Raw genomic sequence first — 24331 nt, 5'->3', positions numbered from 1 at the left:
CTGGGGCCGCCGCCCACGGCTCTCCCCTCAGCCAGCCGCTGGAGTGAGGGGGCACCGCCGAGCTGGTAGCCGGGCGAGCGCCGTATTTTGTTTTTATCCCCCCTTCCTTTTATTTTTTCGTCCCCTTCCTTTTATTTTTTTGCCCCCTCCCCGGAGTCCTGCCTCGCTGCCTCCACACGCAGCAGCTGCCAGGCCCGGCGGGTCCCGGCCCTCAGGTAAGGGTACCGGGGCCTGCCGGTCAGCTGCGACACCACGTCCCCGGGGGGGTGAACAGCAGGGCACTCCCCGGGTTTCGGCTTTAAATTATTATAATTTAATTTTAATTTTGGCTCTTAAACTTGCACAGGCCACAGTTCGGTGCCCGAGTGCCCCGCACACAGCGTCGTGGTTGGAAACCTCCGTCTGGTTTTGCTGAAGGACCGGTGGCAGCGCGTCGCCAGCTGTGTGTGAATCCCCAAAACTGCTTTGCGTAACAGTTTTATTTTCACAGAGTAATCGTCCCTGGTAGCTGGGTTTTCAAAACGTTTGGCAGTCAGTTCTTCATACCTACGCTGGGTTGCAAACTGGGTTTTTCAGGGCGTTCCTGGCCTGGAGGCCGCAGATGGGTGCCCCTCGCAGGGCCTTGGCCATCAGGAGTTAGGATAAATGGTGAAGAGAAGGTGGGGGAAAGTAGCTTTCTTCAGCGTGTTCAGAAAGGTCATCAAAAAAACCAGAACCCCAGTGTTTTTTAAAAAGCTCTTCCTTCTACTTTAATTAAAATAATTAGAAGATTCAGATCATTTTGGTATTGGATTTTCCTAAATACATTTATATTTAAATTTACATTTAACGCCTCCTTGCTCTTTGAAGAATAACCACCAGCCGAGCCTCTGATGCATTGCCACTGCAAGAAGATACTTGCGCCCAAGAGTATTTTCAATATTCATCAGCAATACGTTTATAAAGAGAGAGCTCCTTGCAAAAATGTAAATACAGAAGGAAATAAATTTGAAGAAGAAATCCTTTGCATTTGCAGCTCCAGACTTAAATCAATCCACTTTTCAATTCGACTTTACAGATATCGTTGACTGTTTCAGTGCCCTACTGAAGGCTGTGCCAGAGGGGAGCGTGGTTGGTCCCAGCCTCAACCCAGCAGACGCCATTTCAGGAGGACAAAACCTCTCCTGCGGAACCTGCCCTGAGCCATCTCTGCTGGTCTGCAGCAGCTGCCTACCTCAGACACCGGCCCCAGCGAGCCTAGATGGCATGCAGTGAGTTAAACATTTTTTTCCATGGGTGCTGTGCAGGCCAGGCAGTGCCCTGCAGCGAGGAAGAGGGTAGTTATGGTGAAACAGATAAAGCTGAAACCACATAACTTTGACTAGGCTGTTGAAGTGGAAATAGTGCTTTTATTTTGGAGGTTGGTTGTGTTCAAGTTGCTAGTGTACTTTTGTATTATAGATTTTTTTTTTTCTGTTAGAAAACGCAAGGAAGGTTTCCTTAAAAAAAAAAAAAGTGGAAAATAGAATGACTTATATAAAAACTTCCATATACCCTCTGGAGTTCAGTTTGGGGTGATACAGAAAGATGCTGGGCTTATTTTTCACATAAGCTATCGTTAACTTCTGAATCCCTTTTCAAAAAGCATCCCCTTATACAGTATTAGGAAAAAAAAAGTGTAGCTAGTGACTGAGTTGCAGGGGGAAAGATTTGTTCAGTGATGGACATCATTTTTCCTGCTTTTTGCTATCTCTGTCGTATTGAACTTCTCAGATTGAAAGCACTGAAAGGCAGACTGCTGGAAAAACAATGGCAACTCAGCACTGCCAAAACAGCCCAAAAAGGAGCTGGGAAAAGATGATGGCAGCAGGGGAATCCCCAAACTCAGAAAAAGTGCCGCGTATAAAACAGCGTGGAGACTGTGACCCTACACCCACTGCTGGTTAGGATCTTGTTCCTTAAACCTTTTAGCCCCCATAAGAAGTAGGTTTTACTCTGTTTTGTGGACTGGTTAATTGTATTGCAGAAACCCTAAGTGGACATGCCAGAGGCTACAGAGAGAGCCAAGAGCTCTGAGGTGGGGTTGGCTGCCAAGCGCTATTTTGTTCAAGTGCTACCACAGAGCCTGCAAGATTGGAGTAACTGCATTGTTTCCACGTGGTACCCCCTCTAGGCTCTTCCCTAGTCTTTTTACCGGATAGAAAGATGAGGACTGTTGATCCAAAACAAATTTAGGGCTCCAAGCATTCACGAACCTTGGAAATTTTGCTCAAGGTACAAATCATAGAGCAACTAGCCTGATGGATGAGATCTTGTATCCACAGGACCATACTATAACTAAACTTCGGCTTCAGAGCCACTTCTGTTATAACAGCACAGGAGGCAGAGTATGCCAGTAGCAAGCAGTCACACAATACACGGGAGGAAAGAGACTTCGTGTGGCTTTTATTGACGTTTCAATACAATATTAAAGAATAATGCCAATATTAAAGGATAACTTAAGGAAATAAGCTTATAATATTAACTGCTATTGTAGATTTCTCTCCTTAGTGGGTATTATGTGGAAGTTGCCATTTTGGCTTGCAACCTCTGCAATCAAACACACCATTACAACTCTACAGGCTGAGTTGAGAAACTAGGTCTTCCCTCAGTGCAGGCTAGACACAGAAACAGATGTTATGTGCTGACTACTCATGTTTCCAGAACTGTCCTAAGTTCCTGGAATCCCCCTGTGCAATGCTCACTAATGGCATTTCATGACAAGAGGAGAGTACTGGGCTTCTGCTGAGGAATGTGAGTTCTTGTAGTGGTTGCAGCACGCGCTTCTGCCCAAGAAGACCAGGAATGGTGGATCACATTTGAGTCTGGGAGCAAAAGAAAAGCAACAGTAGCAGTTGGAAATATCAGAAATGCCACAGTCACAATGGGGAGTCATGAGAAGGACAAAAACAATGAATCTCTGCTGAGCATCACGAGACTTGACAGGACTCAAATCCTCAGAAGTGCAGCAAGTGATATTTCTAGGGACTAATTATAACACTAGGATTTAAAAAAAAATCCAACAAATGCAACAAAACCAAGTTCAATTCTACTTTTACACATTTTAAGATTCTGAAATATCTTTAGATCTGAAAACTACAGCTTCTTGATGGAAATTTATAGAGCTCAACCTCCAGGGGACTGCAAGGAAGCCCTGTACAGAAGGTACTAATACATCTAGTCTCCCTACCCTTAAGTCAGAATTCTGTAAGTCATGACTGCTCACAGGACTTCTCCCTATTCTGTGAAGCTAGGAGCCATGCCAAGGACCTTGGAGAATCTAGGCTCTTTGCCAAAAAGCATGAGTTTGAAAACCTGGGGCCACTTAGGGCTACTAGGCTCCCTGCCATGAAGCGAAGATCTGAGCAGAGTTCTGAAAGGTGTGGCACAAATTCTGGAAGAGTTGGAAACTTAGAAACCCCCACTTGCTTCAGGGCTAATGGAAAGCTGCTAGCCAAAAAGCCCTAGAGTTCTGGCTCTCCCATGAGCTGCACACTTGGAATCACAGCTATAGTTTAGTTTCTACATTTTCAAAACAAAAGTATTTTAATTATTTCAAACTTATGCTGCTGCTTTTTTTTTTTTCCCCTTTTTCCTCGGACTTTTGCTTTCCCAGGAAATTCAGAAAACCGATTTCCATTCTATGATAGAGTTCACTCCCGTTCCTGGGAAATGGCATTTCTTGAATTCCAATACAGAAAACTCATTTTTCAATCAGTTTCACTTGCGATGTCTAACTTCAGAATACAGGAAACACCATTACAATTAACATGTACAATTAATAAACACATAGTACATTCGGCACAGAATTGCCTCACTGACCCTGCAGCCTAACATGCCAGCAGATATCTTTCACCTCTGGAAAACAAAACAACAGGAGGTCTTTCTCAATAGAAGCTCCAGACTGATTGCAGTAAGAGATGCAACGTTTTTATTGTCCCAGCACACTAGATCTTTATATTTTTCTTTAACTCCCTCAGAAGCACCAACCGTGGGAAACTATCAGAAGTTACGTGGTTTACCCTCTGCCACAAACAAGTCAGTGGTAGACCTTAGGTTAGATAGCAACAGCAATGCTTCAGCTTATTAAACAATAAAGTAATCTGTTTCTAGGCAGTCATTAATGTCTGATTGTTAGACTGAAGAGTAGCGAGTTTTGATTCTCCAGCATGAAAATTCCCCTGGAATTCCTCCAGTGTCCTCTAATGAACAAATGATCTCAACTTTAATCTTACTACATAATTATCCAAGGATAATATTTCTTCAACACAGACTCCTTAAACACATACAATTTCTACGGTAAGGATATTCTAACTAATTCATTTTTGCCTTTGATCCACAAAATGAGAGTCTTAAGAAGCAAACAGCACTAAGGGGGTGTTGAGGGTACATTGAGGAGAGATGAATTACAAAGTTCAGATGAATGCAATGGTTTAATCCCATACTGTCATGATCAAACATATCCAATGCATTTTTTAAGAAGCTGGCAGGCCTTTATTTTGACCTCTGACATAACGTTGTAATATTAACATCAGTTACCTCAGTGCATGCTACCGTTAAACCCTAGGCTTTTGTTTTATTTACAGTATGTCCTCTCAATCACAGTCTCAAAAATGAAAATAACCACAGAATCATGCATTAGACAGATGCAGGTATAAATGGAAAAGAATAAATCACAAGACTGCTATTATACAGGCAATACAGTTTTATTATGTTCTTTCACCAATTGTAGCAAAAAAACAACTGAACAATCAAGGGAACTTAACTGTCAACAGGAATTATGTTCTAAATTTTAGTCCAGGAAGGTTTGACATGGAGAAAAAAAACATATACACACTGTAATAATAGTCTCTATTATGAAGATTTAATGCCTTCTTTAAAAGCACTGAGATTATTGAGGCACCTTACTGCAAGTTATGTATCATCTCCTCTTTGGCAATGAGATGTGTGGTTTTGTTAACTAGGGCCATTAGTGAGTTCAGCTTGTGAGACCAGTCATTCAGTATATTGTTTGGATCCTTAGGCCTCTGAAAATTGATAATTCCTGCAAGCCTGTCTACTTTAGCAAAGATGGTCTTATTAACTACTAGGTTAGACAGAAACTCCTCCGATTCCTGCAAAGACAAACAGCACTAAGTCAAGAAAATAGCATTTTCATCTTCAAAGCATCAGAATTCCTCCCAAACAGCATTAAAGCACAAGGAACAAGGTTGTCATTATACTTAAAAGAAATCTATCTGTAGTAATAATGTATTTAAAAAAACAACACAATACTTTAATATTACACATGGGCACAGCAAGCTACTAGCACCATCTATTCCCAAACTTTTTTTTCCTCATTTGATCTATACCTGACTATCTTTCATGAAATTAAAAGTTTAATGTACTACACCAACAGACTTTTACACTTTGGATTACTTGGCAACGCAGTTATCAGACCAACCCTTCTGACAAGTAAGACAGGAAAATCCCTGTGAATTACAGGTGAGAAACCCTGTATCTTCAATCAAATTTAATCACTCATTGACAAGAGCTTTTTCCCACTGAAATATAAGATAAGAAGCTCCAACATTTAAATATGACCTTGAGCATAAATGAATTTTGAGCATCAGCTTTTGCCATATGGGCACATGCATCATGACATTCAGTTCTGTCTGAATTGAATAACTGTTTTTCAACTCCCATAAAGGCACGAAAATACATTCAGGGTGTTGCATTGAGTAGTAGGGACAAATTAATAAACATTTGGGCTAACATACTGCTATTCCCAACAGGCTTTTCCACTGCTTCTCTCATAACTAAAGTTCATTTAACGCTCTGTGTAAATCACTACAGCACACTGTGTTCTTCCTGGTAAAAGCTGAAATGCACTGGTAGCACAAATAGGGGAATAAAACTAAGGATGATGCCAGGAGAGCTGGAAAGATGATACAAAGGCAGATATATGCACAAGTAGCAACAGATACTATATCCATGAACATTCATAAACGCATGAGTATAAATCCTGAGAATTTTGTTCCAAGCAGAGTATTTCTACAATGCTGTGTCTTTCTGCATTGTCTGTAAAACAATGCAATGGTGCTCTATGGCACTACTTTCAGAGCTTTTTAAGCTAAAAAGAGAAACCAAAAATTGAAATTAAAAGAGAATGTTACTCTGCTGAATACTTATACTTTTGCCACAGGCAAACACACACACATTTCTATTCCCTTTATGAAAGGAGTATAAGCAAGGCAACACTTACATCAACGGACAGATCAAGGAGCTGTGCCATTCTCTTCATTGTAATTCTGGTATAATATTTAGCCATTATTCTAATATTCTGGAATAAAAGTGTTCAGAGTAGAGGGTTATGTGCAAAAAATAATTGAAGCAGGCTGCAAAAATATAAAAGTCAATGTTAAAAGCAGATTAGGAGCTGTAGTGCTCTAATGGCAGTCCAGCATAAAGTATGTAAATGAGCTGTGGACCAACAGGTGCTTGTAATAGTCTCTGTGTGACAAATTATTAAGTAATGAAATCAACCAATTATTAACTTGATACAAAACAAGACTTAAGTTTTTGCTCTACTGACATTTGAATGCTAAATCTCATAATTTCAGCACAATGTGCTCTTTTTTTCTGGCCGTTGTGCCAAGTACCTATCTATAATATGCAGGTATGAACAAATAAAACATTGAAAAATGTAACATAATGGAAAATGCAACTTATCTGCTGCTTTCCTACATTAGAAGAAAACACCTTTGTAAACAAAGTATGTCAAGCAAAAAGTAATTTTAGTTCAGGCATAGCATACATAGCTAATTCTTAAAGAATCTGCCATACTTACATGTTCCACAACTCTATTCTTTAAATCTTTCCATCTCTTTTCACCTTCCTCTGTACAGCCAAAAACATCTGTTGCAGGACTGTCAAGGGATCCTTCTCTCAATTCCTTCCCATATTCTTCAACTAGGGCAGTCCATCGCATCAATTCCATGGTGGTAAATAGTTTGAGGAGGTCTCTAAATGGTTTAGTAAAGTTTATTTATAATCCTTTACCAATAAGGCTTATTTCATGCTTAAGTAGATGAGCGAATTATCTTTAAATGTTTTCATTTTATTACCATTAACATTCATTGTTTTTCACAAGTACAATCTCATACTTCACACTATCGGGGGCAGCTAATGTCAGACAGTGTTTCTAATAGTGATTTTTCTCTTACAGAAACATTTATTTTAACTTATAACTTGCACAATCATGAAAATTTTGCAGTATTTTTCATAGAGCATTAAATTCTGAAATGTTTACAGTAGACTCAGCATAAACAGATTTCCCTTGCACAGCTACTGTAAGAAATGCTTTTTGCCTAAGAATTGTATATTAGAAAGGGCACTTACTTATACTTCGGGATTTCTTCTAGCTTTTTGTCACTACTAATTCTGTGCACCAAATCAGATTGCTCATTGTCATAAGGTGAAAGAATAACGTAAAGAACAACGCTCTTCAGTGCCTGTTCAGTAGAAAAGAGTGAGGTTTTTTAATTAAACAGAAGGGTTGAAAACTACTCACAGAGCTTAGAATTTAACATGTAAAAGGGTTAAGCTAAGCATATTAAAAGTTAAATTGATGTAATCTTGTAGAAATGAACCTTCCTTCACAGTGATAAATTTAAATTGATACAGGTTAACTGAAATTTGAACATTTCAAATAAATACCTTAAAAATAATTTAATACCTAACATTTATATTGCATACACAACGGTATCACTTAGCCTACTTGCAAAGCTGTTTTTAATTTCTGCACTTCCGCAAAACAAAACAGATAATCTCAAGATTTCAAAGACAATATAGTAAAAATGTTAGTTATAAATATTCTTTAGAAATCAACTTTATTATACTCGTTTTCAACTACGCAATTTGCTAAGATAGCCATTAAAAACAACAGACTTAAGAGCTATTTAATCTGTTGTAAATTCATCTGGTAATGAAATGCATATTTGTCACAGGAAAATACAGACATTTTGTATGTAGCGTTTTTGTTTTGTTTTGTTTTTTTACCTGCTGCCACTTTTCACTCTCAGCTTGAATACATGGAGTATCATAAATGGCTCTGTAGTGCTTACAGATGGAGAGGTAGGAACCTTCATGTTGATCCAGCTGGATCATTAGGTTGTAGTATTTTAATTTTAGTTTCTGAAACAGTATCAAACAGTAAAATTAAAACAGCTCTACGAATCATGTAAATGAAATCCAAATGGATTCCAGAAAACAGAAGATTCAAATATACTTGGACCTGAAGAGAAGCATGTTAGATTAAAACAGGGGAAAACAAATCCGCCAACAACTTACTTCCGTGTTTTCTTCTTGAAAAAATTTAGTATTAATTTTTTTGCTGATAATTTGAGTCCGGATATAGTCTTTTACAGCTAGACAGAGCCTCATCTGCTCCAAGATAAATTCTACACGTTCTTTCTTTTCCATTGAGCCATAGGTTTCCACCTAAAATTAAAGTTTAACTGTTTAGTACTCTCAAAGTCAAATCATGTACAATAGAGAAGCATATGATTCACACACACACACAAAAAAAACAGCTATTCCAGAGCAAGTGAAAATGGAGAAAAGCTTACTCAATTTTGAATTATAGCCCCTACTCACATGAGAAAAATTCACTAACACTAAACTCACTGCAATACTTAGCGAATTTAAATTTGTCTTCCAAATGGGAAATACTCCATGCAATTTAACCACCAGACTAACAAAAGCAGTTAAAACAGAATTACACTTTACTCATAACAGTTAATCTCATTCCAGACATTTCTGCAGATGTAGCTGATTATATTTCTAAACAATAATCTATGATCTGTCAGTATTAACTTTTTATAACCGATGCAATTTTGAGTTGCACGGCAAGTTACCTGCAATTCTTGCAGAATAGAGGCAGCCTCTTTCACTTCACCGTTCTGCTCCTTTATTGTTGCAAGTGTCTTTGTCAGACGAGCACGTTCAATTTCCACATATATCTGAAATCAGAATTAGCAATTTAAATATTGGAATTTTCTAAAGAAGAGCGTAAACTCTAAGACCACAACCCTCCTAAGACATACAGTTGATGTTTGCATACAAGTAATTAATTTCACGTGTGGACATTACTATATTGATACTGTCCACGAAATACAGATGAAGTGTAACGGATGGGTTACACACTGGAAGTATTTGGACCAAATTAATATAAAAAATGTATAAATTTCTCCACCATTCTTTACACAAACATAAAAGGATCTGCAATGCAAATTAAATATGTCTGGCAAAATATATTGAAAGAGGTATGAAGTGAAGACAGTAATGGTTAATACGTACTAAGTATTAATGCAATAATTTGCATTATTTCATGCACTCCTAACCATCTATACGGCAAAAATATTTGATCACTAACAATTTAGACTAACTTGAACAGGCAAAAATGGAACAGTAATTCAAATGTGCTTTAATCCAGATTTTATTTTTTTTAAACCAAAGGATTATTTCAGAAAATAATTAACTTGGTATACTGCTCTGATATCACGTTGGGTTACTGTAACTGTATGTAACACTTTGCTAAATGCAAAAGAAATTAATTTAAACTGCCCATTTCTCTAACAAATTTGAATATATAACACTTCAAAAAGTGAAAAATAAATGGCACTTTGTATTAATAATAGATCCAAATATCTACTTCGTAGAAATATAAGCATTGTTTCGGCAAGTCATTTAAATATGAAATCTGGAAAATATTTGCAGTCTTTCTGGGAAAGAAAATGCACTATTTTCATTCCCACGTTAAAAATATACTTTTGCTCTTATTTGAACAAGATTAAAAATAATGTTAAGAAGCTACGCTTGTAAAGAAGGTGAGCATTTTTATTCTACCTTTTAGACATTCAGTCTTAAAACAAAATCTTACTTTTCCTTCTGTAACCATACGCAACGTGTCAATTAAGCGCAGTTTGACTGGTAAGTCTGTGATGTCTTCAACGTAAGTGCAGCACTGCTGGACCATTTTAGCAACTGCCTAGTACAGTAACAGACAAGAAAAATATTTTTAGATTTCTCAAAGGCATTCAAATAATAACACTCAAAGATAAGTACTAAATAAACACAAAGCACAATACACTTTGTAACTTCTTAAATGCAAGTGCTTCCAGCTATCTTGATAGCTGATTTCTCAGACAGAACTGAATTCCAGAGTATGACAGTTTCAAAAGCAAGCATGTAAAGTATACCCCTTATTTCATCACAATAAATCACAGTAACTATTGATGTGTACCACATGTGAACATGAAAAATTAAGAATATGTCTATGACTTAGACTAAGACTGTACAGACGAGCTACTGTCTGAAAGCACTGTCATGCAAAAAAGCCACAGCTGTGTTGTCAAGAATGGCAAGATGGACCACATGGAGCTCAGGTACAAAGTGAAGACAGATTAATTCCAGACATGAGTTTCATTATTGGTATTCGTATGTCTACAAAAATATGTCAGCAGAAGCTAACTACAGTGTATTCAGGCAGGTGCTGGAAAGTCAGAAACGTCTCTGCACGCAAGGAGGAACCAGATATATATAACATAGCTCCAAATACAATTTTATTCACCTGTTTTAACTGACTTCTTCTCTTTGACAGAAGAATAATATTTTCATTAAGAGCATCCCAGTCTTTAGCTTCATAACACATTTTCACTATAGCCACTAAGATCCGCGATGTGGAAACCATGTCAGATGCCTGTAACAAACAAACAGCACGTTAGTGATGGGATGAACAGCCTGCACGCCTCTATCACTTGCACTTCCACGATACAAAGAATAAAAATCTATCACGTCTAGCCTCTCTGGTAAGAACAACAAAAGAGAAAGACTGATACCCCAACCCCCTTCACGACTTTAATGCAGTGGGACATGGGCTGTAGGCCAGCCCAGCAGTCATGCTGCATGCCACATGCTACTTACCGTTCGTGTTTGTTTCTCCAAGGAGAGCAGGTTTTCGATTACTTCTTGCAGTCTCCCCTCCTAATACAACAGAATAAAAGAGTAAAAGAATTATCACCACGATTGAAGAATACAGGTCAGCTTAAATTGAGGGTAGCTCCAATTCTTATATAAGTAAAAAAACACAGACTAGCCTGTGCACTGATTTTTATGTATTTTGTGGGGTTTTTTCTGTTTAAAAAAGAAAAAAAAAAAAGAAAAAAGACACATGCACAGCCCTAACATTAAATATGTGGCTAAATGCAGAGATTAGAAACTAGAAAGGTACCGGTTTTGCCTAACACAAGCTAGAAGTTGTCTGTCTAGAGGAAGAAACCTAGCAAGTTGCAGACAGGTTTGGTTAGCTCATGCTCACTAAGCTAGATGTAAGACTGATTTCTTTCCTAACCAAAACAAAGCTCTAAGTGAGAACAGATATGCAACCAGATACCTTTGCAAAAAAAAAAAACCCTGTTACTTTAATCCATATTCATCACATCTTAGTAACAGCATATTACAGAAAACATGAACTACACACCTTACAGTCCAGGAATGGAATTACCATAGTCCTGCTTTTGGGGGTTTGAGAACTATATTGGCCTTTTTCAGAGAGAATTAGCTACCATAAAGTTCTCTTAGTCCTAAACTGTAATTCCAAGCAAGTATCTCATGAAAAAATGTTTATATGGGAGAATTTATAACAGCCCATGGCAAATTTGGGACAGCAAAATGTTTAGAAACCAGGAGATTAATGACAAAAGAGAGAAAAGGAAAATTTGCTTCTATTTTTGCAGTAAAATTTGCAGTACCGAATGCTACCGAAATTCTTGCAAACTCTACAGTGGTTTGTCAGGAATGTGGTCGGACTGCCACAGAATTCTGTGGCAGTGAAACGCAGCCATGGTGCCCATAGTTATGCAGAGCTCTGCTGGTGGGATGAAACAGCTGAGCCTACTCTCCATGCAATTCTGTCAGACAGCATAAGATGCAGTTTACCTATCTTCAGGCTACTGCCTTTAAAATCCTACAACACTTTACATTCCAACGTGTCTCTGACAACACACATGGATCTCGCAGAGCACTGGCAGCGTGTAAGGAATCCGATGCAATCCTACTGGAACAGGACACAAGAGCAAGTCCCACCTGACTGTTCTGAGGTTTGAGACGTGTAAATCTCTAGCCTACCTAGCAGGGCCGCAATGAAACCTCAAGATACGATACACCACGTGCACGATTCCCTCTGAGACCCCATCAGCAACACACTGTGGCTGTGTGCGCATCCACGTGCGCTCAGCGGGCTGTCCCTCAGCACCCTGCCATGGCTCTGGCCCCCCACTCCAGTCTTTTGGGGCACGGACATAACTGAGTGACATGGGTGCAAAGAGCTGCCTGGCCAACTTGACACTGGCCCAATTACACCAAGACATCGCTGGCGCACAGCAGGATGAGCAAGCAGCTGCCATGCGCCTGTCACGCCACGCTGCAGGCAGAAAGTGGCAGCGGGGAAAAGCCCCGTCCCTGCGGCGCACCAGCCCCATCCCAGCCCCATCCCTTTGCCTCACTCTGCCAGACATCTGCCCTCATCTCCCCCTGCTGCACGTTGACAGCCAAGTGCTGAAGTGGTGCCTGCTTCTCGCAGATAACCAGCGGCAAAACTAGAGGGCACAGCCTCAGGTTGTGCCAGGGGAGGTTGAGGTTGGAATTAGGAAACATTTCTTCTCAGAAGAGCGGTCAGGTGTTGGGACGGGTTCCCCAGGGAGGTGGTGGCGTCACCATCCCTGGGAGTGTTCAAGGAAAGGCTGGACGTCGTGCCTGGGGACATGGTTCAGTGGGTGACATTGGGCGTAGGGGGATGCTTGGACCAGACGACCTGGGAGCTCTCTGCCAACCCTGATGACTCTCAGATTTTAGGGTCCTCGGATTCTCCCCTGCCCCAAGGAGCGCCGGACCCCTCAGCACAGGGCCGGGGGGCGAGAGGCGGCTGCTGCGGCTGCACCCCCTGCCCTGCCTGCCCCTGCCCCTGCCTGTCCCTGTCTCTGTCTCTGACCCTGTCTCTGCCCCTGCCCCTGTCCCCGTGGCCCCGCAGCCCGAGCGCGGCCTAGCCCGCCCCGCGCCATGACTCAGCCCATCTTCACCGGCCGCCTTCCTCCCGCTCCCCTCGCGCACCTGCGCCAGCCGCTCGCACTCGGGAAGCCGCTGGTCCACCGTCGCGCTGTAATCCACCTCCATTTTGACGATGCGGCCGTCGGCCCGCTCCGCGCCGCCCTCCGCCATGGCCCCGGCCCCGCTGCGCGGCCCCCGCCAACACTCACCGGAAGCGGGCGGGCGCCGCGCGCAGGCACGGCCGGGGCAGCCCGGCGGAAGGCCCCCGCTCCCCGTGCTGCGCCGCGCAGGCACCGCCGCGGACAGCCCCGGCCGCCGCAGGCCCCCTGGCGCGTGGCCGCCCGGCGCCTCAGTGCCCCAGGTGGGGTTCGGGGGGTGAGGGGGTTCCGTCACTGCTGGCGTCCCCACAAACTTCTAAGTGGTTGTTAATAAATTACTGCATGGGAAATGCTCGTCAGTGAAAGCACTCTGTCTCCGAGCATTGCTTAAAGCTCCCAGAAAAAAACATAAGTTGTCATGAAATTGCAGTTGGTGTTACGTGCTGTAACAAAACCTTCATGGGGCAAAGAGGTATTGAGGAAAACAGCTTGAACCTTCTATCTAAAGAATTAAGGCTTGGTTACTATATCAGCTGTACTGGTGTAAGGTCAGGGTAACTCAATTGAGAAATTCAGAGCCACGATACTATATTTTGTGAGAGAACTTGATATATGCTTTCCAATTAGCAAGGGGAAAATGAAGCTACAGCACAGGCTGTGGACTTTGCATCGCTTTCTGTTTGAATTCAAACATTTTATCCATTATCCTTAATCATTTTTAGTTATTACTTGACCTAAGTATCGAAAATACGTGCATGTATCACAGACTTTGTTATTTACTAAATCTAACCATTTAGAATTTTTACAGAGCTTTGGCCATTCATTTAGAATTGTAAAATGTCATTCTTTCAGTTCTTTGTAACATGAGTATGATTCTGCAGTTGATGGATAGGGAGCGATGGCTTTCAGGGAAGTTGAAAGGCAGATGCTAATCTCATTGAACATCCAGACACAGTAGTTCTGGTTCAGAGAGTGAGTAAAAGATGAATAGAAGTAGTGCACACTGCGGCTGTTATCTTCTCTTAACTGCACGGGTATGATGGAAGATGAGGATGCAGCTTTTCATCCAGCGTAGACTTCCTGAATGGCTCAAATATATATATATATATTTTAAATTAAAAGCTCTTAGTAAAATATATGAAGAACTAGTTTGACTTTTACAGACTTTTTATTAGGAATTGACATTTTAGTGACACAAGTCCACCCAGAATTAGTGTTCAGCATGCATTAATATGCTTGCATTGTTTTTTTCCCCCTAGGTCAGAAATGAAAGATGGGTGATTTTTCCGACTGATCACAGAAAGCATGTTGCAGAGGTAAGAGCAATAGTTTCTGATGATTCACAGAAAATAACCAAAATTCAGGCAGGCATGCTTAGCAGAAGCTTCCTGGCTAGCTAGAGCTAGAAGTTTCCTCTCTCAGCATGTCCCCTAAAAAGCATTCAATGAGCATGCTTTTTACATAGGCCCGGGACAGCAGTCATATTTCGGAGTTGTAAAGGTTATTGCTAGGGTCACTGTTTTTTTCTCCATGTGTATGTGCAGACAGCACAAGAATGAGCTGTGTTTGTGGCCGTAAGTCTGGGGTGATTTAAGAATGTTTTGCAGTGGGTACGGAAAGTAATTTTCATTTCCATTTTATTTAGCGATTGAGTAGCATCTAGGTCGTATGCAAAGCAGTTCAAATTTTTACAGCATTTTTCAGCAGAAATCCAGGTGACTTTTTTTCCCAATTAATGCAGCCAGTAACAAATCACTTAAAATTGCAGTAATTGTTTTGGATCTGAATTTGGATCTCTCATTTGTAGGTAATATTGCAGTTACTGCCTTGTTTGGGCTATTTTTCATAGAAGTTTCATGAATATTACTGCCAACACTATGAATTATAGCTACAGGTTGGATATATGTAAATGGCTGTTGTCAGATTTGAAATAGAGACTCATTAACTGCATTGTTCATACTTCAGTTGAAAATCCGGGCTATTAGCAGAGCTCCCAGATTTTCTCTTTCTTTGTGTAGGTGTTCGTACTTCACCAGAAAGTCAGGGTGTGTGAAATATTGTGCCGTTAATGGGATGGAACAGAAAAGCGATATTGTTAGCTCCAGGAGATGGCACTGTGTCCTCTCTGGGCTAAAAATTGTGTACATCGCTTTGAAACGTACATTTGGAACCAATGAGGGGTTTTGCTCTTTCGTGTTATGAAACACATTTCATTGTAGACCCAAATTCATGTTTAACTGTCCCAAATATGGTATTTCATCACTTCTGTCTTTGCAAATAAATGAGTTCTAAATGCTGGTGTCTTCTTCCGTTATCTATACAGCGCTTTATGTTTTAATATTGCAGTCACAGCGCTGCTCTGCAATACGTGCTCTATAGCCATTTGCTTATAGGAGAAACAGGGATACAAATGGTTTATGATTTACACACAGTTACGTAGGAGTTCAGGTTTCTCAGCTAGTTTCAGAATTTGGTTTGCGTGCATATCAGGTTGAAATTTAATAATTCTTATATTTCTCTGAAAGAAATACAATAAAAAGCAAGCACATCAAAAAAAAAAAGATGTAACTAATTTGGAAAGGGAAAGAAAGGCCCCCCGATGGTCCTGGCGTTGTTACTCAACGAGGAAGGAGGTGGTTTTTCGCCGAACTCCGTGCGTGGCGTTTGAAAGCAAGCAGCCGACACGAAACCCACTTTTATTTGCGTTGCAAAATCCGCCGCCCGATAGCGAGGCGCTGACCAGAGGGGAAATGGGTGAGGCCTCCACATCCTGCGCTCGCCTCTCGCCGTGCCCTGCAGCCGGCGGTCCCCTCGTAACGGGGAGGCGGCCGGGGCGGGGGGGGGGGGGCTGCGGCTCTGCGCGGTGCCACGGAGCGCCCCAAAGGGGGCACCGCTGCCGTACCCCGGGGGGGCACCGCCGGGAGACCCCCGCGGGGTCCAGCCCGGCCCCTCCGGGTTGTTGAAAGCCTTCCGAGAGGCGGCTGCTGCCCGGAACCCCCCTGGTTCCCGCCCCGTTCTCCCCGGTCCCCCCCGCCGGTTCTCCCCAGACCCCCCCGATTCTCCCCGGACACCTCCTCCGGTTCTCCCCGGTCTGCCCCCGGTCCTCCCCTGTTCGCCCCCGGCCCCCCCCCTCCTCATTCCCCCCGGTCCCCCCGCCCTCCTTCCTGCCGCGCCGTGATGTCAGCCCCGCCGGGGCCGCCGCTGCAGCCGCTCCGTGCCCCCGGCTCCAGCCCCAGCCCCGGCTCCAGCCCCAGCCCCAGCCCCAGCCGCTCCTCGCCGCCGGCTCGCATCGGATCGGCTCGCACCGCACCGCCTCCCCCCTCCAGCATCCCTCCCCTTCCCTCGGCCCAGCGGTGAGCAGCGGGGAGCCGCCTTCGGAAGCGTTATAAAGAGCCTTTGTCTGGCACCGCAGCCTCCCCGCCGCCTTTTGGGGCTCCTCCGGGCTTTTCGGAGCCCCGGGCGTGTGTTGGCGGAGCCGCCAGGGGCTGCCGCTCTCGCACGCTTCCGACGGATGGCTCTGAGTGTGCGGCGGCGCCCGGGGTTGGGGTTCTTTGTACACAGCCGTGCGTGCGTGTGGGAAATTCACATGATCGCAGCCTGAAGGAGGAAGGGCTGCGAGAGAGGAGCGCTCCTGTCGGTTTTGCTTCTGCCGCTTTTGCTTCTCGCCCGGTCAGCCCTCCTGGATGGTCGCCGTACTCTCCTGCGGACACACTGCCAAGCGCGCCCAGAGAAAAGAGGCTTGATTATTTTTTTTTTTATTATATTTTTTTTTTTTGGCGTGATCACCGTGCAGAAATAACCACTTTTCTCCCAGTTTGCCGGTGCGCACCGAGGCAGCAGGAATATGCTCATGAAGGAGTACCGGATCTGCATGCCTCTGACAGTTGAGGAGGTAAGCTCCGCCGCTGCTGGCGGCCAGGCTCTCACCCACCCGGGCTTTGCTCTTCCAAGGCAAGTTGAGGTCGCATCTGTTTTACCGAGTGGTTTTCCTTCGCGTAACAAACTTGGTCGTATGATTGGCGGGAGAGGCGTGTTGTTATTGCAAAATAAAGGAATCCCGCAGGAACGGAGGTAAGTGAAGCGTATCGAAAGCTTTGTGGCGCCCAGGTGTTTGAAAGATCTTGCAGCCAGACCTTTAAGAAGAACCTTAAGCATATTGGCAAGGGAACGCTTCGTGCTGAAATCCCGTGCCTCGTAAAGCGTTTGTCCAAAACCCAGATTCTAAAAATATCTTCACCTTTGCTTAAAATATCCTCGCAGATGGGACTGGCCTGAAACTCTGGCACAGGTAGCCTAGCTAGCGGTAATTTCCTAGTAAAACTTTTTTTGTCGTGTAAAGAAACAACTGAAAGTCAAACTGCTTTTTGTCCCCATCCTAACGCCCGCGTTAGGGGTTAGGCGTTAGGCGTGTGACCTGCCAGCTTGCTGCCTTAGGACAGCAGCACCCCCCCGCGATGCCCGTGCCGCCTACTCGCATGTGCCCACAGACAGCGGGGCCCGCGGGCGCAGCAGGCGGCGGAAGGCCCGGCCGTGCTCTGTCGCCTGTCGCCGACATGGTGCCGGGCAGCGGCCCCCGAGGGCAGGCGCTTGGCGGGGCAGCGCCACGCTCCCGGAGCCCCCCGAGCGCGCCGCCGCCAGGGGGCGCCCTGGCCCCGCCCCCTCTGTGATGGCCCCGCCCCCTCGGTCCTGGCCACGCCCCTCGCGCTGCTTCGCGCGGGCGCGGGAAAGCTGCGGTGGATGGAGTCGGTGGTGGTGGTTAGCACAGGCACAGCCCCCTGACCCCGTATTTATAAGCAAATCCATTTATTTTGCAAACTAGCTCCTGGGTTTTGTTTAAATGCCCACGAGCAAGGGCGTCGCTGCGTGGTGTGGTTTTCCTCCTCTCGGTGTGTGCAGAGGGCTCCTCGCTAGTGCTGCACAGCGGTTGTTTGGACCCTCTGACTGTCCCTGTCTTCAGATAGGGTGAATTAACAGCTCCTTAAAACTGAGAATTTAAACCCCAAATTGTGGCCAGCCTGCTTGTGCTTCTCCTGGGAGCAGGACCCAAAAGCACCACTTACGTGTAGGTAAATAGGCAATATTCTGAATTCCAGCGTTTGTCCAACCAAGTTATAAAACACAATGCGATGCCGGATGGTGTTTGTTCAATACATAGTTTTACTTGGTTTTGGTGTTATTGTAGCATAGACAATGCTTTATCCAAACCGGTTCCCGATGCCCTTAGGCTACCACACTTAGTTAATAGCATTTAATTATGTCATCAGAAGGGAACAGATCTAATTTATTTTGAAAAATTCTTGTTAAACAAGATTTCTAGATAGAGAAAAGTTAAAAAATCTCCCTACACATGAATGGCTGATGTGCAGTGAGGCAAAAGGTGTTGGAAGCCTCTCGTTCTTGAGAACGTTTACAGAATTAGCAAAGATGCTCATGTATCTTGTAGGTTCTTTTATGTTGAATCATCCATCTAATCTAAGAGCTGCAGCTGAGATGACTTTGAGGAACCTAGGACGTGTCTGGTATTTAGCATGAATTTCATTATTAATTGTAAAACAAATAGGGACAAAACTTTAAAATTGTCAGACTTTTTTTGGTATTATTTATGTACTAAAACTGTCCTGCACTGTATTTCTCACAGTGGTGCATTTTTGTGACGTCTCCTACAGTCTCTGAAGGTGTTACCTTATTTGACCTCTAGTTTCATACTGACTGCCAATAATATATATTTTTGGGACTGTGCAGGTGAAGCGTTATGCAGTCCTCAGGAGAGCATCTAGGGGCAGTGCTTGCCCTTCAGAAGCCATTTTGGTTCTGAGAGGCCCAAACTGCCTTTTGCAAGGTACTAAGTCACTCTGAAGTTAAGTGAGATTTGGCGGAAATAAAGGTTATGCTTTTTCTCACAGGATTGGCAAGTTAGGCCCTGATCTGCAGTGGCACCTAGGTACCTAGCTTGTAGTGGAGTCAAGCACCTAAGTATTCTTGAGGTTGTAGGTTTCAACAGGTATGTAAAAAATGCAGTTGTTACTTACGCAGCTGCTTGGCTTCCCTCCTTGTGCTGCCTTCCTTACTTGGGCTTTACAACTCTGTTTTTTCTTCTGTTTGAAAATTCTGGCTTTTGGCCTGTGCACCTTACGCATGCGTTCAAAAGCACTTCTTTGAACAGCTTTCTTTTTTAGCACTGACTTACTGGTTATCCATAAATAGAAGGTATTCCTTCTTTAGTTGGTAGCGTTATGTTGTCACCAAAACTGGAGTGGTTTCCTGTGCCATTTCTGTGAAAATCATCAGATGATGTAGACAGGAATTTCTGTACAGCTGGTTTTCCTTAGCTACTGCAGGGACTTCTTGGGGCGTTCTTTCATCGATTCCTCTATTAGATAAGATGCTCAAATATTAATGGAAGCCTTGTTTGTTTACCTTTCAGCTTGGATGTCAAGTGCTTTCTTGACAATAAAATATTTCCTAAGAAATGTTGATCGCTGACTTAACTCTTCCTGTGTATTTTATGCTAGGATACAGGAGGCAGTGGTGCATCTTAGAATCTATGATTTTATTTTGTTCCTCATCCATGAGCACCAAGGACAGGTTGCCTCAAGAGCGCTTGCTGAGATGCTGTGGCACCATGCTATAGTACTTATTCAAGGCTGAGGTATACTCATTAAACTGCATTTTTATTGACAGTTCTTTAGGGCTGTTACATATATATATTGTTACAAGCTGCCCAATTAGCCTTGAAATAATTTGAGAAAGGAAATGTCATGTTAACTTCTAAGCAAAATAATAACAACTGCTGGAAGAACTTTGCAAATTAGGTCAGAATATAGCTGTTGCTTGAGTAAACCAATAAGATTGCCAATTAGAAGTCACACTGTACCTCATTTGTGATATTTCTGGGAGGCATGCGTGCAAATTCAGTCCTTTTTGTTAAAACTGAGACCTCATTAATTACAAAAAGACATTCATTTTCATAAATACATAAAGCAAGTATGTATTATGTATTTTCATCATACATGAAGCAAGTAAAATCTATTGCACTAATTGCTTAGGATATGTTGCAATCTTCAGCCCAACTGCAATTAATAAATGAGCCTGCCTCTTGATTATTTTTCTTCTTACAGTTTCATTTATTAGTTCATTCTTACAAATAGTTCCATCATACGAGAGAATCTTATAATAAGCTACATTGTGTTTTTCTAAAATATCATCTGTTGAAAACACATTCTTAAGCAAGTGAAGAGAGCGCCAAGCAATTGAAAAGAGCTGAGATGCCAAAAAATTCTCAGTCTCATGTCTCATTGCAAGTCGTAATTCCATCGTACTTTTCTTCATGGGAAGGATTATATGTGGGGTTTTTTTTGTGCTTTAGAGCTACTTTTATGTGAAAATGTAGAACAAATCTGAGAGGTTAGCATCTTACTGAACTTTTATTTTAGAAGAGATGAAGTACAGTTGAGTTGATGATGTGTGTGGAAAGTGATATTCTTTAGAGGAGTAGGTGGAAAGACATTTTTGCTGGATGCTGTTGAAAATGGAGTTGCTACTGCTGTAAAATGCTAATAAAGATGCAAAGCTAGCTTGCATGTATTTTAAAGCTGAATATAAAATAAACGGTAGTCATAAGGTTTTTTTCTTGAAAATGGGGATGACTATCAATGTTTCTGTTAGTTCAGCACTATGTATGTATGGCTAGTATCTAAACTAAGATCAAAACAAACAAACAAAAACACCCAGAATGGTTCTCCTTTCCTTTGTTCTTTATCTCAACAAAGATTATCTCTGCTGAAGCTGGTGGAATTGCTCCCATTCTATGCTTTAAATAAAAGCTAAGGCTGATCTGTGGGGGAGCACTGCCTGAATGAGCTATGCAGGAACAGCTGTATTGTCATAAATACAAACAAGCAGAGACCTGCAAAGGGTTCTTAAATGTACATCATGATTTACAACAAAAAGCCTTTCAACATTAACAAATTCTGGCATTAGAGGTGTTGTGATTACTCCTTTAACAAACATATCCAATGTTTTAGCTCGTTTCAAAATTTCAAACATTATGAATTTTCCCAGTGTGGATTATTTACATAAAATTATTTCAGCAACATGTGTGTAAACACTATTTGTATTTTCTCTATCTTGTGTACGTTTCTTTTTTGAGAGATTTCGTAGTCTACTGTTTTGTGCACAAATGGTACTTGTTAGAGCATGCTTTATTCAGAGATTTAAAGCTCAATGAAAGCATTTGAGAAAGTACTTTTATGCCCTGAGAGTTGCAGGTGTTACGATATTTGGACGTAACTATATGTATGTATAATAGAAAAACCCTAAGTACAGTATAAAGTGTAAAACATTTTCTCAAACTAGTTATCTACTGCAGGACAAACTATGTATACTCATCCTGCAGTTAATACAGGCAGATTAAATATTGGTCAATCATGCATTTTTAAAATTTTTTTCCTGCTATAACCAAAGAACATATTTTCAGGAATATGCAAATATGTGGAACATCTGAAAAAGCAGTATGTTGGTTGTAAGGAAGAGAACTATGAACAAGCATGAGGTGAAGCAGCTTTTCAAATGTGGTTCACTTTTAATTACTTGTAAATCAAATAGCTGGACCATGACGTGACCATGGCCTCTGCCTAAAAGGTTAATCTCTGGCAATTTTGAGCCAATGTTGTACAGCAAAAATGAAGGCATATTGTGCAATTTCATTCTAATTTAAACTATAAACAGATGGAATACATCTATAGTCTTACACTGATTCCTTTAAAAGATAATCAAAGTGCTATGAGAAGCAAAGGACTTTCTACTCTAGTTAATCATTTGTTCTGGATGTGCCTTACAAGAACACCAGATTTTTTACCTTCTCTTCACGATTAATACTGGGGGTGCACCAGTACATTTGTCTGAGGACTAGGGTTAATTACTGATCTAGAAAAGCTCTCAACCCCACTATGAACATCTCTCACTCTTCAAAAGAAGACCTTGTGTAAGGCTCTCTGCAGCAAACAGATCTGCTTTGGGCGCAGCCACGGCTCCTCACATCATCAGGCCTCCATGTGACCTTAAACTGACCCAAAAACTTAGGGGTTGGGGGGGATCATCCCAACAGCATAACAGATGATACAGGAAGAAGTAGTGAGCTTCTAGTACCAAACAAGACCAGCTATTTCATTTTCTTTTGACACAGTCGAGTTGCAAGAATGAACAGTTGAAAGTGAGAACTGCGTTTTGACATGGGAAAAAACAAGTACCTTGCTTTCGCTTGGCCTTCCTCTTCTAGCTGTAGTCACCTTCAGAGCTATGAGAGCAGGGCAGGGCAGGTGTCAAATCTGCACTGAGCTCTGCTGCAAAATAGGAAACCGAAAATAACAAGTTTTCTCCTTCACTCACGTTTGCACATTGCAGTACAACTCTGTGAAAGAAACAAGAAAACCTTTGTTCTTAAAGTTTCAGTGTAAATCATTAAAAACTCCTTCAGTGGAAAGGATCAGATATTCCTCAAGGAACTCCAAACTCTGACATACATCTCTCTTCATCTCTGTTGCTCTCTCTGTCTCTCCTTGTCAACACTTGTTTTCTCCACGGGGTGTGTGTGTGTGTATATATATATATTTATATATATATATACAAATATATATATATCTCAAATAATGCTGCATGTTTGATTTGGTGGTTTTGTTGGCAAAATATAGGGCCAAGTTTTGCAATTCTCTTAAAAGAAAATGCAGCTCGATAGTGTTTTAGGGCATTTTCTAGCTAAAGCACTATGATGTTATCAAGAACTTCCATGAAGTGTGTTTGTCTTTGAACCATAATGTAGATTTGGAAACTAAGGAACAGGGAGGGAAAAGCACAGATCATCAATACTGACTTTTAAAACTCAGTGCTTTCTGGTTTTTTTATTATTCTTTGTTTTCTGGGATGAACTTCCAGTTGCTGAGGGCATGGAGTTCTTGTAAGAGTTGATGCAAACTTTAAAGGATCAGCACTTTTGAGGCCACTTTTGTTTGTGTACCTAATAATGAACATAGATACTTGTATTAGCATCTTGAAGTTTGGTAACTCTGGTATGTCAAACACATCTTCCCTTAGTCCAGCGTGTTTAACTTCCTCATCTGTCTAAATGTAAGTTTAGAAATCGTATTTATACCAATCTTCATGTGCTTTTTGACTGACTGCACATGTTAAAAATGTTAGGAGATTTATAGCCCTTAAAATGTATAAAGCCCTCTAGATTATAGGAAGAGAAAGATCTCTGTAATAAGAAGGAAAGGTGAAAAATTCTATTTTCCTTCATGAGTATTCAGTTTGATCTGATAGGCATTTATATTGTTTAAATCTGCTAGAGATCATGTTCCTTTGAACGAAAGACTGTCTAGTCAGGTAACGAAAAACCCACAGCATATAAGGATGATTCATTTACAGTATTCTACTTTGTGCCTAGTAGACTGACAAGTATGTTCCCCAGGCTGTCCTCACAGAACCGACTCAGTATGGATGCTGAAATGTATGCAGGCTTTCCATCCTGAATGTCTAACGCACAAGCAACCATTAAATACTGTAAGGATGGAGGTAGATAATATACAATCTATCTCGAAATATACTCAATAACTGTGGGTGACGAATAATTCTATGTATCCTTGCTCACAGAAAACTTCTTTATTATTTACATTTTTAAAAACAATTTTTCATATATTTCATCCTTTTCTTCTTTGGTTCATAGAACATCTGTCATGACCAGCAATTTATTTTGTAACACTTGATGCCTTGATCCCAAAATGAAGCAAAATGGCATTTCACACAAATTTGCTATGACAACTCTCATGGTGAAGTGAAGTCTTACTAACTTTGCATAGACATACTGTGCAAAGTCTGCATGTGTCTAGAAAATAAGGAGAAAGGTGCTCCCAAGGATTGCTGACTAGGTTTAAAAAGCAGTGAAGTAGAGGTAATTTAGATTTCATGTTGGCTTAGCTGATGGATTTATAGTCTGTAGGTGGGAGAAACTAGACTTGAACTTAACTTGCTTTTATATATAATGCTTTTAGTCTAGCCTTAGTCTTGTTTATCTCCTTCTCAGTTCATCTTCTATTCCCAATTTTGGTTATAAGTGATCAGCCAATTTTGAATCC

The 24331-nt window shown here is 41.9% G+C and overlaps 2 protein-coding genes and 1 long non-coding RNA gene across 4 annotated transcripts in view; 2 read left to right on the top strand and 1 right to left on the bottom strand.

Annotated features, from left to right (window-relative positions):
- Nucleotides 1–5: 5 nt before the first annotated feature.
- On the top strand, nt 6–6132 carry LOC126913517 (uncharacterized). Of its 2 annotated transcripts, XR_007708965.1 has the most exons (4): nt 6–215; nt 347–442; nt 850–965; nt 1058–6132. It is a non-coding gene; the product is annotated as an uncharacterized LOC126913517 (long non-coding RNA). The 2 variants fall into 2 exon arrangements; XR_007708964.1 differs by lacking the exon at nt 850–965 and having other exon boundaries at nt 1058–1681.
- PSMD12 (proteasome 26S subunit, non-ATPase 12) lies at nt 4706–13356 on the bottom strand. The gene is made up of 11 exons (XM_035558784.2): nt 13168–13356; nt 10984–11043; nt 10631–10759; nt 9941–10048; nt 8916–9020; nt 8350–8499; nt 8059–8193; nt 7399–7511; nt 6848–7022; nt 6263–6340; nt 4706–5132 (listed from the first exon to the last, which is right to left on the bottom strand). The coding sequence occupies exons 1-11, from the start codon at nt 13273–13275 to the stop codon at nt 4923–4925; spliced, it is 1371 nt and encodes a 456-aa protein (XP_035414677.1). The 5' UTR covers nt 13276–13356; the 3' UTR covers nt 4706–4922.
- Nucleotides 13357–13599: 243 nt separating this feature from the next.
- The window catches only part of PITPNC1 (phosphatidylinositol transfer protein cytoplasmic 1), a 91188-nt gene continuing 80456 nt past the window's right edge, over nt 13600–24331 (top strand). Inside the window, exons 1-2 of the mRNA XM_035558781.2 lie at nt 13600–13674; nt 14462–14518. Coding sequence (XP_035414674.1) covers nt 13621–13674; nt 14462–14518 — 111 coding nt within the window. The 5' untranslated portion in view covers nt 13600–13620. The remainder of the gene's footprint in view (nt 13675–14461; nt 14519–24331) is intronic.

This window comes from Cygnus atratus, chromosome 18 (genome assembly GCF_013377495.2).
Source record: "Cygnus atratus isolate AKBS03 ecotype Queensland, Australia chromosome 18, CAtr_DNAZoo_HiC_assembly, whole genome shotgun sequence".
In the NCBI taxonomy this organism is placed as follows: Eukaryota; Metazoa; Chordata; class Aves; order Anseriformes; family Anatidae; genus Cygnus; species Cygnus atratus.
This window is presented reverse-complemented; position numbering and strand designations above follow the sequence as displayed.